This window comes from Pipistrellus kuhlii, unplaced genomic scaffold (genome assembly GCF_014108245.1).
Source record: "Pipistrellus kuhlii isolate mPipKuh1 unplaced genomic scaffold, mPipKuh1.p scaffold_m20_p_2, whole genome shotgun sequence".
In the NCBI taxonomy this organism is placed as follows: Eukaryota; Metazoa; Chordata; class Mammalia; order Chiroptera; family Vespertilionidae; genus Pipistrellus; species Pipistrellus kuhlii.
The window spans coordinates 25,172,431-25,184,705 of NW_023425515.1; the positions used below are offsets into that span (position 1 = coordinate 25,172,431).

At 38.4% G+C, this 12,275-nt stretch overlaps 1 protein-coding gene across 11 annotated transcripts in view; it reads right to left on the reverse strand.

Annotated features, from left to right (window-relative positions):
* MECOM (MDS1 and EVI1 complex locus) overlaps positions 1 to 12,275 on the reverse strand; it is a 571,831-nt gene that overhangs the window by 19,613 nt on the left and 539,943 nt on the right. For 8 of the 11 annotated variants that reach the window (XM_036445332.2, XM_036445329.2, XM_036445328.2 and 5 more), the window contains 2 exons: positions 11,617 to 11,704; positions 4,232 to 4,258 (listed from right to left, as the gene is read on the reverse strand). In XM_036445332.2, the coding sequence (XP_036301225.1) occupies positions 4,232 to 4,258; positions 11,617 to 11,704 (115 nt within the window). The remainder of the gene's footprint in view (positions 1 to 4,231; positions 4,259 to 11,616; positions 11,705 to 12,275) is intronic. The other 3 variants (XM_036445331.2, XM_036445330.2, XM_036445340.2) reach the window with 1 other exon arrangement.

Genomic DNA, 12,275 nt, shown 5'->3' on the forward strand with positions numbered 1-12,275 from the left:
TTTGCAGATGAGATGGCAGGAGAGAGCTGAAGGCCTAATTTACAAGCTCAGGTTAAAAATACATAGCAACACTTCCTACTCTAAAGGAAAATTAAAAAAAAAAAATTCATCCGTGGACATGCACCTGGGCAGAACACCACTGACTTCTTAAAGTAGAGCAACATCTTTGCAGAATGTCCTGACAGTGATTCTCTTCTTACGAAGGGGATATTTTATGCTCACTTCTTCAAATGACTATTCATCTTGCAGTTAGCTCTCTTTCTTTTCCCTTTCTCCTGGAGCCTGCCCTCTCATTTCATGCTGGAACTCCTACAAATTGCAACGTACAGGGTACCATTGCCAATTTGCCAAATGTCTTTCATCAAACACGGTGCAAAAAAAAAAAAAAAAAAAAAAAATCTCAGAGGAAAGTCAAGATACATTTACTTGTCAGACGACAAATGTGAACGCATTGGGAGGCAGTAGGGGCTGTGAGCTCAGGGGTTTGATTCATAATCACTCAGCTGCTAAAACATTCTCCACAGATGCAAGCGGACAGCACATTTGTCACTATGAAGGGTTTTGACATGTACTGATCACAGGGCAGAGAGATGGAATGATGCTGTTGCTCAGAGAGGTGGGTGGAAACTCTGTCCCTGCAGAATTTGGTCATTATCCCCTTCTAGCCAGAGCATTAGCATTTTCATATTACTTAGGATTTTATTTACTAAAAATCAATCCAGAAATATTTTATGATACTAATTTATTTTGCATTTATTCCTTCTAATTGTTCCCTGTAGAAAATCATTTTGATAGTCCTCCCTCCATGGAATAAATTGTCTGAGTGAAAAATGACCTCTAGCCTTCAAACTGATTAGCAGTAACAAGCCAGGGTGAGGGTCATGATCGCATATATTTATTGGGCAGAATAGAAAGTGCGCGGGTGATGATTATAAATGTTTTATTTATGTACATTTAATAGGTGAGTAAAGTTTCATTATCTAGTGGTTTTAAATCATTTGAGTGTCCGCCCTGCTGACACACTCAGATTCCTGTGGCAATACATCTTCTAGAAACACTTTTTCCTTTTATATGGAAAATAGCTTACTCATGACTCTTATTATTCTCGGCTTTCATCTATAGCTCGTATAAACTACAAGTCCTTTAAGTTATTTAAGAGCAATTGGCTGTTGAGAAATATGTCTTGCTTTAGTAGCTGCTAATAGCTCCTTTTGAAGAGAGATCACTGTGATTACTTTACCTCAAACTGTTTCGATTTGGGAAAACCATCAAGAAACAAGACAATATATTATGGGCTTGATGACTAATAATGACATTCTTAAAGAGGGGTTACCCAAATGCCTGTATATAGGCCACCCCCACCTTGGGCTTCTGGTGTCAAAAGGAGGGAGGATTAAATTGGAGTGGGAAAATGGGAGAGACGATGGGAAGTGAGCTGAGGATAGCTATTAACACTACACGTAAACACACCACCACTTTCTGTCCGGCTAGCTACAACTGAGCAACATAAAAGCCATCACTGAATCCTTCCTTTCATCTTCTTAAGACTTGTTCTCATAGCACTTGACCTCAGCGAAAAAGGAACCGATAGAAGTAACTTAAACATTTGCCAGTTGGGTAGTTTAGCAGTTCTGTGACCAATCTCAGCCCTAGTGTCAATATTTCAAATTAAGATATTGGATTTAGATGAGTATGGGTCAACACCCCCACTTTCTTTGACTATAAGGTTTGACTCAAAGGATCTTCCTCTTGAAATAACACCCATTTTACAGAAGTGGTAAGTTTTGACATTCATTTTTATAAAGTCTGACTTCATATTTTTAAAAAGATGAATTGGCCACAGATAATGGGACAGTGAGGGCCTGAGGTAGGGGGTGGAGGTGGATTGGAGGTGGTCAATGGGAGAAAAGGGAGACGTAGCAACGTGTACTACTTTCAAGAATAAAGAATTACTTAAAATGCACAAAAATAAAAAAAATTAAAAGATGAATTTGGGCAAATGGAACAGAATCTATTTATTTTTCAATTATGAAAAATCCAATGAAGAAGGCAATGTGTACTACCATGAATAAGCAATTTGCTGAGAGTGGGAAAGCTAAAGGGAGGAAAAGATAGATCATATATTTTAGAAATGTATTGCTCTATGCCCTATTAATGTCATAGGCTAATCTCTGATCTGTAAATGACAGTGATTTTTTATGGAACAGTAATTTTTATTTATATATATAATAGTTGTTGATGGTATCTGCAGCCAGATGTCAGGAAAAGGAAGTCATTTCACCCCCTTCCAGTCCCCAAGAGGCTATTAACTTTAAACTGACGCAAACTAATATTTAGATACAACTCCCTCATTTTAGAAAAAAAAGTAGCTATATCTCTATTCAAGGAAAGTTAGTATTTTTAAAAACATTTCAGAAGTCAAGATATCATCAGCTGGGTCCTAAGTAACTTAGCTTAACATTGTTATCTGGCAGCCAATAATTGATGACATAAAGAAGTTTCTCATTAAAACTATTAAAGTGACAATCTGATTAAATGAAATGATATGTCCAGTGGCACCATAAATTGTGTGACCTAATGTTTCACAAATTAGATTACACATGCCTTTATCATAAAATAACTAACATTTCATAAATAATTTCTGATGGGAAAGTTTGTAGATTTGGTAGTTTTCTATATTTATTCACTTGATAATCCTGAGAAGTCTCAAAATTATGGCCATTTGGGAGGAGGGGGGAATAAATATTCATATTTTATCATCATGTCACTCATGTATCATATTCAGCAATCATGATAACTTAGAGTTTTTTACCACTAAAATGTAAGAGCATGTATGTTTAACATTTCCCACTAATATCCATGTTTTATAATATACATATAAATTACAGCTCTGAAGAATGAGAGTGTTTTCAAAGAACTGCAATGGCAGCTATTATGCCATTGTATTATCAGCAAATGAAATCTAACTTAAAATCTGAAATGGGCTTCAGAAGTTGGTAGAACCATGGCCATTTATGTAGGGGACAGCACCTTATGCTTGAAGCAGCTACCAAAATAGCCACTGGAAAGTAATACTCCACCTTAGAAAGTGAAGGCCTTGAGGTACGAGACTCAGGACATACCCCTGACAGGAAAGGCAGGAGAGGAATACTGAAATATTAACCTCATCTACTAAACAACTTTGCCTAACTCTCTCTCTCTCTCTCTCTCTCTCTCTCTCTCTCTCTCTCTCTCTCTCTCTCAAATAAATGAACTTAATCCTTAAAAGTCTATCAGATGAGAAAAAATCATAATTCATCACATATCCCATAAAAGAAAAAAAAGGAGGAATTTCTGGTAAAGGAAAACCAACATCAGATAGAGGAAATAAATAAGTGTTAAAGCGCTCCAACTTCAAAGTAATTTATATATAATTATTTGTGGTGACTAAAGAAAAATTGAACAGCATTTCAAAATTTACCCATACCTCAAAAATCAGAATATTTTGAGTGAACAAAGAAAATGAAAAAGCAAAAGCACATACACGCAGAGGAAATTTTGTAGTAGGTGTCATTTATATACATTTCAAATGATCCAGGGTTTATTTGAGAGTAAAAACTAAATAAACACTATATTTTTCTTGAATAAAAAAAAAATAAAGTTGTCCCTTTATTGTTTATTAACTGATAAATGACTGGAAATGTAACTAAAAGCTGAGGAAGTGAGACCCAATGCTAAAAGATCCATTCATTAGCTGGACATGGATTTTTAAGCATTTATTCTTTTTTCTCCATATAGCTAAAACCAAGTCTGCCCTGAGATATATGGATGCATTTCCAAAGTCAGCTTGTGTCTACACATAAGTTCATGTTTTATCCTTTTGAAGACTTTATTAAAAGCATCTTTAACATGCTGACATAGGCTCTCCCAAATAATGGCGGTTTTTACTTAGGGACCCATCTCAAAGCCTCTTCAAATGATATGCTCCCAGGTACTCAAAAAGAGTTCATAATTATACATAATCAAAGTATAATTAGGTGGACTGGGTCAGATTTATAGAGTAAACTTCTGGAGCATTCTAAATGCCCAATTACAATGAAAAATATTTTGCAGCCTCACAAGTTGAAAAACTATCTACTGAAGCCATATCATTGAATGGAAAGAATTCTTTATGCCTGTAAAGCAATTTAGAGTATAAGTTGTCCTTTTAATGCTACATTATTTTAGTCAAAAATATAAGCAGGAAACTTACCCAAGTTCTCTGATCAGGCAGTTGGAACTGGGAGCAAAATTGAAACAAAAACAAAAAATTACTTCTGTATCGGTATCTTTCCCAAAATCTATCCCTTGAGAAATCAACATTTATACTAACTTGGTATTTTACTTATCAGGTAACTAACTATTCCTTAAGTAAAAGCTGTGGACATAAAAAATAAATATTTTATAACACTATTGAGTTTTCTCTATTGATGTAAATTAAATTTTAGAATCATTTATAAACTAGGATGTTCTTTTCCCAAGAAAACTAAATGCTATCTACTACCAACTCTTAAATAGCAAAACAGGTATTTTTTGTTTTTACTCATTGTGTAACAAGATTTCTAAATTTTACTTAAATGGCTAAAAATAGAATTTTCCTGAAAAAATACAGTCTCCTGTATTTACAATGTTAATAACAAAGAAAACAAAATATTTACTCAAATGTAAATCACTGACTAACAAAATGTTATGTACTTAGAAGTGCACTACTTGACTTTTATTAGCATGGGACTCAGACCACTAGTAGTCAGAACACCTTAACTTGAAGAACTACAATGGTCTATCTATTTATAAGAATCACTGGAGAAAACATGAAGGACTTAGAAGCTCTTCCAGAACACACAAATGTTATACCCTTAAAAATATCATGTTAAAGCTAGAGGAGTTCATCACCACCAAACCAGTATTAAATGAAACGCTGAAGGGTATTCTTTAAGAAGAGGAAGAAGAAGAAAAAGGTAAAGATAAAAAAAAATGAACAAAGTGGTAACAAATAGATTATCAACAATTGAATCTAAAAATCAAAAGAATAAAAAAATCTGATGAATAGAATAAACTGGTGAATGGAATAGAATCAGGGGCATGGAAATGAACAGGTTGACAATTCTCGGAGAGAAAGGGCTTTTGGGGTGGAGGGATGCAGGAAGAGATTAGACAAAGATCTTATATGCATGTATGCATTACGTATGGACACAGACAATAGGGTGGAGAGGGCTTGGGACAGGGTGGGAACCAGGTGGAGAGAAGTTATAGGAGGGGGGGAAAAAGGGACTTCTGTAATAAAGATTAATTTTTTAAAAAAGTTCTGCATAAGAAAAAGAAAATATATATAATTTTGCCTGGTTTAACAGGATATGTCTTGCTATGATAAGTTTTGGAATATTTAATAAGGAAGGCACATAGTTTTTAAGGATGAAAGGTTTATTTAAAAAGAAATATAAAAATAAGAAACACTTGTTGAAAGCAAAGTAGAAGATGAAGGGCAGAAGACTTAAGTGATTTCACATGAATATATAAATGATAACTTAGAAAAGACTAATTTTTTTCTCATTTTTTGATGCACTAACAATAGTGATACACTATATAAGAAAGAAAATAAAAAAGAATAAAAAACAGAAGTAGAAGTAAAACAGAATCTCTCCTGCAAGTGTACACAAAGCCAAACATCTGAAAGCAAAATGCATATTTTGTTACTAATATTAAAAATATAGAAAAGTTAAACTAAGGAAAAAGAGCCAGTTTTACAATAATGTTATTATTGTCCAATGGCAATTCAAATGAGCTCCCAATCTGAGTAAAGTACTCAACACAGAAATCAATGAAAAGGACATTCCAAAAGTCACACAGAATTATCACTCCCTTTATTTCACCTATTTGTAGCTGTATCTATTTCCTTTTCAAAAATAACCCAACTAAGATTCCACAAATAATTTTCAAGTATTTAGAAAGAACCTCTACAGTACTTATTTATCTATTATATTGAACTAACTTATTTATAAGAAAAAATTAAGTCTACTCTGTGTGGCCCAGTGGTTGAGAATTGACCTATGAACCCACAGGTCACAGTTCAATTCCAGGTCAGGGCAACGTGCCTCAGCTATGAGCTCAGTTCACAGTGTAGTGCATGCAGGAGGCAGCCAATCAATGATTCTCTCTCATTATTGATATTTCTCTTTCTCTCCCTCTGTGAAATCAATAAAAATATATTTTAAAAAAATAGAAGGCTAAATAGTCCTCTAATGGCACAATAGAGCAAACATACTTTTTAAAGCATTGAACCAAGAAATTAGTTAAATGATAACCAGCATTTTTTTTTTTTTAATTTTAATGTATGTGTTCTTATATCTTCTAGGTATTTTGACAACAATTTTTAAAATGCATGTTATTATTCAAAATGCAGTTAGATGGCCTAATAATCTTTCAATAAAATTCAATAAATATTTATGAGGGGATTCACTTTTCACTGATTAAAAACTGTGTGAAGGGACATGTTAAGTAAAATACAAAAACATACAAAAATTGTAATTTTCAGGTGTTCCCATAAAATACCACTACCAAGTATTTAAATATCTGCTAGTGGCCCAGTGCATGGATATGTGCACATTGAAAAGAAATTAATTAGAATTTATGCGGGGAGGGGGGCGGTGCACTGCGGCTCGAAGGGTGTCTGAGGAATGAGCGGGGTCCCTCCAGCAGGCGGGGTCTCACAGCCTGGCCTGTGGGGATCGGGCCAAAACTGGCTCTCTGACATCCCCCTTGGGGTCCCAGAGTATGAGAAGGCACTCTGCAAAGTTGCTGTCATACAGGGTATGGAGTGCAAATGGAAGTGCGCAATCAACTAGATTTGGGGCCGACAGTGCTCCAGCAACAACATAACCCACAGCCAAAGATGAAACGGCGCAGCCCTGTGAGGAATCGGGCTAGCCTCCTCTCTGGTTTCAGGATGTATCACCTGAAAACTGCCACTGCCAAGTCACTGCAGTTCAGAAGCTCCTGCATTGAGCATCTGCCCCCCTGGTGGCCAGTGCGCATCAGATCTACCGGCCAGTCAACCAGTTGTTTAGCCTTTTATGTATATAGATTTATATTTTTCCTGAAAGCCTTGATAATATGTGTTCTCCTCTTTGTAATGGACTAGGGGCCCACTGCTTGGATTCGTGCACTGGTGGGGCCTCTTGCACTGGTGTACAATCAGGACTGGGGAGGGTTCCAGGGCATGCCCAGCTCATCTCGCCTAGTCCTGATTGGCCAGATCCTAGTAACAAGCTAACCTACCAGTCTGAGTGTCAGCCCCTTGGTGGTCAGTGCATATCATAGCTACCAGTCAAACAGTAGAATGGTAGGAGATATATATATATATATATGGGTAGTTTACTGATATTCCTGTATATTCACAATGAAATACTCCTGCATCCATTAATAATAAGCGATTTTCCTTAAGTCCTTCCTCATGCCAAGCACAATGCTAACCATGTTAGTGCATGAACCTGATCCACACTGGTGAAGCTGGAAGGAGTGTTCCCATCACACTGACAGAGAAAGCTCAGAGAGAGGAACTACACTGCTCAAAACCCAGGCCTTTGTGCTAATGCCTAGTGAAACCATTTGCAGATCAGTTATTTCAGGTCTCAAACTCTGGGCAGTTTTTGCTGAAATTAAATGTATCCTATCTAATAAAAGAGCAATATGCAAATTGACTGTCACTCCAAGACACAAGATGGCTGCCCCCATGTGGTCAAAGATGGCAGGTCCCATGACACAAGATGGCCACCACAAGATGGCCTGCAGGGGAGGACAGTTGTGGGCAGTTAGGAGTGACTGGGCCAGCAGAGAAGGGCAGTTGGGGGGACCAGGACAGCAAGGGAGGGCCGTTGGGGGGTGAGGGGACCAGGCCAGCAGGAGAGGTCAGTTGGGGGGGACCAGGCCTGCAGGGGAGGACAGTTGGAGGGGGGCCAGGTTTGTAGAGGAGTGCTGTTAAGAGTGACTGGACCAGCAGGGGAGGGCAGTTGGGGGTGATCAGGCCTGCAGGGGAGGACAGTTGGAGGGGGGCCAGGTTTGCAGAGGAGTGCAGTTAAGAGTGACCGGACCAGCAGGGGAGGGCAGTTGGGGGTGATCAGGCCTGCAGGGGAGGACAGTTAGGGGCAACCAGACTGGCAGGAGAGGGCAGTTAGGGGTGATCAGGCCAGCAGGGGAGGGCATTTAGGGGCAATTAGGCCAGCCGGGGAGCAGTTAGGCGTCAATCAGGCTGGCAGGGGACTGGTTAGGGGCTGACTAGGTTGGCAGGCAGACCCGGTTAAGAGAAATCAGGCAGAGGCAGGTAAGCGATTTGGACCCAGCAGTCCTGAATTATGGGATCGGGTCTAAACAGGTAGTTGGACATCCCTGAAGGGGTCTCAGATTGGAAAGGGTACAGGCTGGACTGAGAGACAACCCTCCCTCCCCATGCACAAATTTCATGCACTGGGCCTCTGGTATGACTATAATATCCTTATAAGCATTTAGTTATAATTATAATTTGTTTGTTTATAAGTGGATCTTGAGGCTAGATTGAATTTCATAAAGTAAGAAAAAGAACAAAAAAATTCTACTGGAACTTCAGAACATTTGAGGCTGATTTTCTGAAGGTTTGATGAAAATAGGGTGATCCAAGTTTCTCCCAGGCCACAGTCTCTACATCCCAGTGACATGCAGCCTTTACACACAAAAACAGCCATGATGGTTAGAAATTAATGGAATACTTCTGTAGTTATTAGTAAATAGCATCTGCCCCAAGCACCCTGAAGATCCAACCCACCCTGTAACCCTGTTCTCCTCCCCCAAGATCCTGCAGACTGAGCCCCCTTTGAGCAACTGTAGCATGAATAGGTGGTGAGGGAAGGGCTCCAGAACCCTGCTCCAGAATGCAGGAGTCCATTCGGATTAGTCAGTCTTCATGACATCCAAAGTATTAAATATTTAATTTTCACTCTTGGGTCCTGTTCTAACAGCAACACACAGCAATAGGCAGTCCCCCCGACCAGGCATGGCACTCTGCTGTGGAAAGGAAAACCACTGCACTGTGATCCCACAGGCATGTCTGCAAAGATCCGAGGGCATGACTGCCTTGCTCTCAGCACTATAAAGGAGCCTCATCTTTTGTGATCCTTCACAAACCACTGAGCCACACTAGCATATTCTCCCGCTGGTGTGGCTCAGTGGTTGACTGTCAACCTATGAACCAGGAGGTCATGGTTTGATCCCCAGTTAGGACACATGCCTCAGTTGAGGGCTCGATTCCCAGTATTGGGTGTCTAGGAGGTAGCCGATCAGTGATTCTTTCCCATCATTGATGGTTCTATCTCTCTTTCCTTCTTTCTCTCTGAAATCAATAAAAATATATAATTTTTAAAAGATAGCATATTTTCTTATATTCTTTCATTAAAAACAAGCACATACTATATTTGTGACAGCTGCATGCACATGTGAAGTTATTGGTAGACAAAGTCTCCCATCTCTTGAACCAGGAAATTTCCCTTGGCTAGCTAGAAATCTTTGAACTCCTGAAATAGGAACCCTACACCCAACTCCCTCATCTTACAGATAAGGAAACTAGGAGCCAGATTCACTGGGTCATGGAAGACTCTACATCCCAATAGTTTTTTCTCCATTGTGCCATGTACCCATAGCATTTAATTTAGAAGTGCTTAGTTACTAGATTTTAAAGATAATCAGAATAGGAAAATAATTTTATTACTGTAATTTAACATATATAATTATAATATCCTTATAAGCATTTAGTTATAATTAGAAGAGAAGTTACTAAGAGAGGTAAATTTTGGGGGCAATATCTGACATTAAATGCATATTATACTCAGGGGTATTAGTCCATGAGGCCTGCAAGTGCAATTCAGATCAGCCTAAATATAATCTAAAGACCTCTTGCATTCCGGGAGCCCTCAGGGGATGTCTGATTGCTTGCCAGCCATGAGCCCAGCTCAGGGCTTCTGGCTGAGCAGTGCTCCCCCCGGGGGAGTGCCTGACCACCAGGGGGCACCTCCTGCTTTGGGTGTCTGCCCCTTGGTCATCAGGCACATCATAGCAACCTGTCATTCCACAGTTCAGTCAATTTTCATTTTAGCCTTTTATTATCTCTTTCTCCATTTAAAAGCTCATCAACCGGAATGGCAGAATGACGGGAATGACTGGTGGCTATGACACACTGCAGCAACCAACCAGCCTGATCTGGGCCCTGATTGCCTGCTTCCCCTCTTTCTCCCCCTGTCCCAGCCAGCCTAGAAGCTGATCAGGAATGGGGCAGGCTGGCCAACAGCCCATGGCCCCTCCCCCCTGCCATCTGGGCCCAATGGTCCCCCATTGGGGTGGGCCATGTGGTCTCTGCCCAAATTTGTGCACCAGGACTCTAGTACAGGATAGTCACTGATAAAAAATGTACTATTTTAGAACTTGCTTCTTTTCCATAAAACCGACGATATCATTCCTTAGCCTTCCTGTATAAAATGAATACTAACTGGAATATTATCTCAGTTTGAAACATAGAGGATCTTTGAGCAATATAGGTTTCTCCAGCTAACCCAGAAGATGGTGTTTCAGCTCTCATACTCTGCTATTCAAGACTTTGGGAAGGCACTTAAAAAGGTGAATAAGAGGTAACAGACAGGGCATGGAGGGGTGGTGGAAAAGAGTCATATCCCAAGATGATATAACTTAATTACCTCTTAACTTTCTATTTGATAACATGTATAAAATTCCACTAATTTTATTAGAGGAGCATGATTTTTAGTTTGAATATACAGAAACAGAATAAATTAGTTTACAGTTTTCAAGCATTTTCATAAAACATTTGTTTACTAGCTATAAAGACCAGAGCTTGTATCTTTAAAAAAGTAAAAATAAAATACCATTAAATTAAAAAGCCAGATTCAAGATGTTATATATTTGTTCTTATAATTCTCCACATTTTTATTGATATGTAAACTAGTTTCTAAAAATTGACCCAATAAGTAAGAACATAGAGATAACCGATTAGATAATACTGCTTTTGTATTTTCCTTGCAATGAGAAACTGTATATATTTTGATAAAGGGACACAACTCTCCTCAGCAGCTAGCTGTGTATTATGACGAATTCCTGAGCAATTACAGAACTTTTCTGGAATGCCCAGTGGTCTCTAGATAAATTCCTTCTCCCTGTATGGTAACAGCTTGTCAGGTAGAATCATTTCCTGTTTTTATCTTAGTACTAAAAGAACCTTGATGAGTTTGGGATGAGTCACAGTGTGTCCCTTTCTTACTATCAGTAACTTTTAAGCGTAAAAGATAACAAAATATTTATTCTCTTAACTGAATTTTGCTCATTACAAAATACACTTTGGCTCAACAAGTAGTCAATAGCAGACTATCACAGAACATCAAAAGCATGATATCTTTACACATATTTTAATTACTTTTTCTTTAATTCTGCTAGAATTTCCTGTGTTCTTCCACACCAGCGTCATAGGAAATCCTAATGTTCTCAAGATTTCTTTTATTGCATTGCACCTGCTTTTCAGGATCAACAAGTTAGTTTACAAGCTTCAAGTCTCAAATGCAAAATACTTACTTGTGGGTGAAATAAGAATCCTGGAGAAGGTCTCAAGTATTTCTCTTTTAAAGCTTCAAGTGGGTCAGTTAGTTTTCTTTTCTCTACTCTGAAAGGTTAAAATTAGATTTGGGATATGAATCAGACTCGTATATCAATTACTACATAATCCCTAACATTTAAAACAGATCACAGTAAAGCAAATGGGAGGTTTTGGGGAAGCATACTAATAAAAATATAAAGGCATCTGTTCAGTTCTTAGAATATGTATAGCACTTCTAGGCATGCAAAGAGAGAAGGTCCTAATTAAATGGAAAAATCCTGTTGAATGACTAATCATTATAATGAGGAAATAAAAAAAAATGAAGAGTCACGAAATCAGAGGCAACTGGGGATAAGTGTGTACCTTTTCGCTTCACGTGTAGATAAGAATGCCTGGTGATTTTGAAATCATGAGAACAGGGTTCATTTTGAAAATTAAAATAATTTTCTACCAAGAAGGTGCCCCCCCCCCAATATTCATAAATATCTTCCATATTTGCCAATAATGGCAGGAGAGTTTCTAAGCATACTGTACACCATGCTAGCCACTCTTTGAGGTGTAAGCATCTTTTTTTGGATGCCACCACTGATAAACAGGGCAGGTAAAATGGGGTGGGTGGAAAGGGAATAAAGATCTT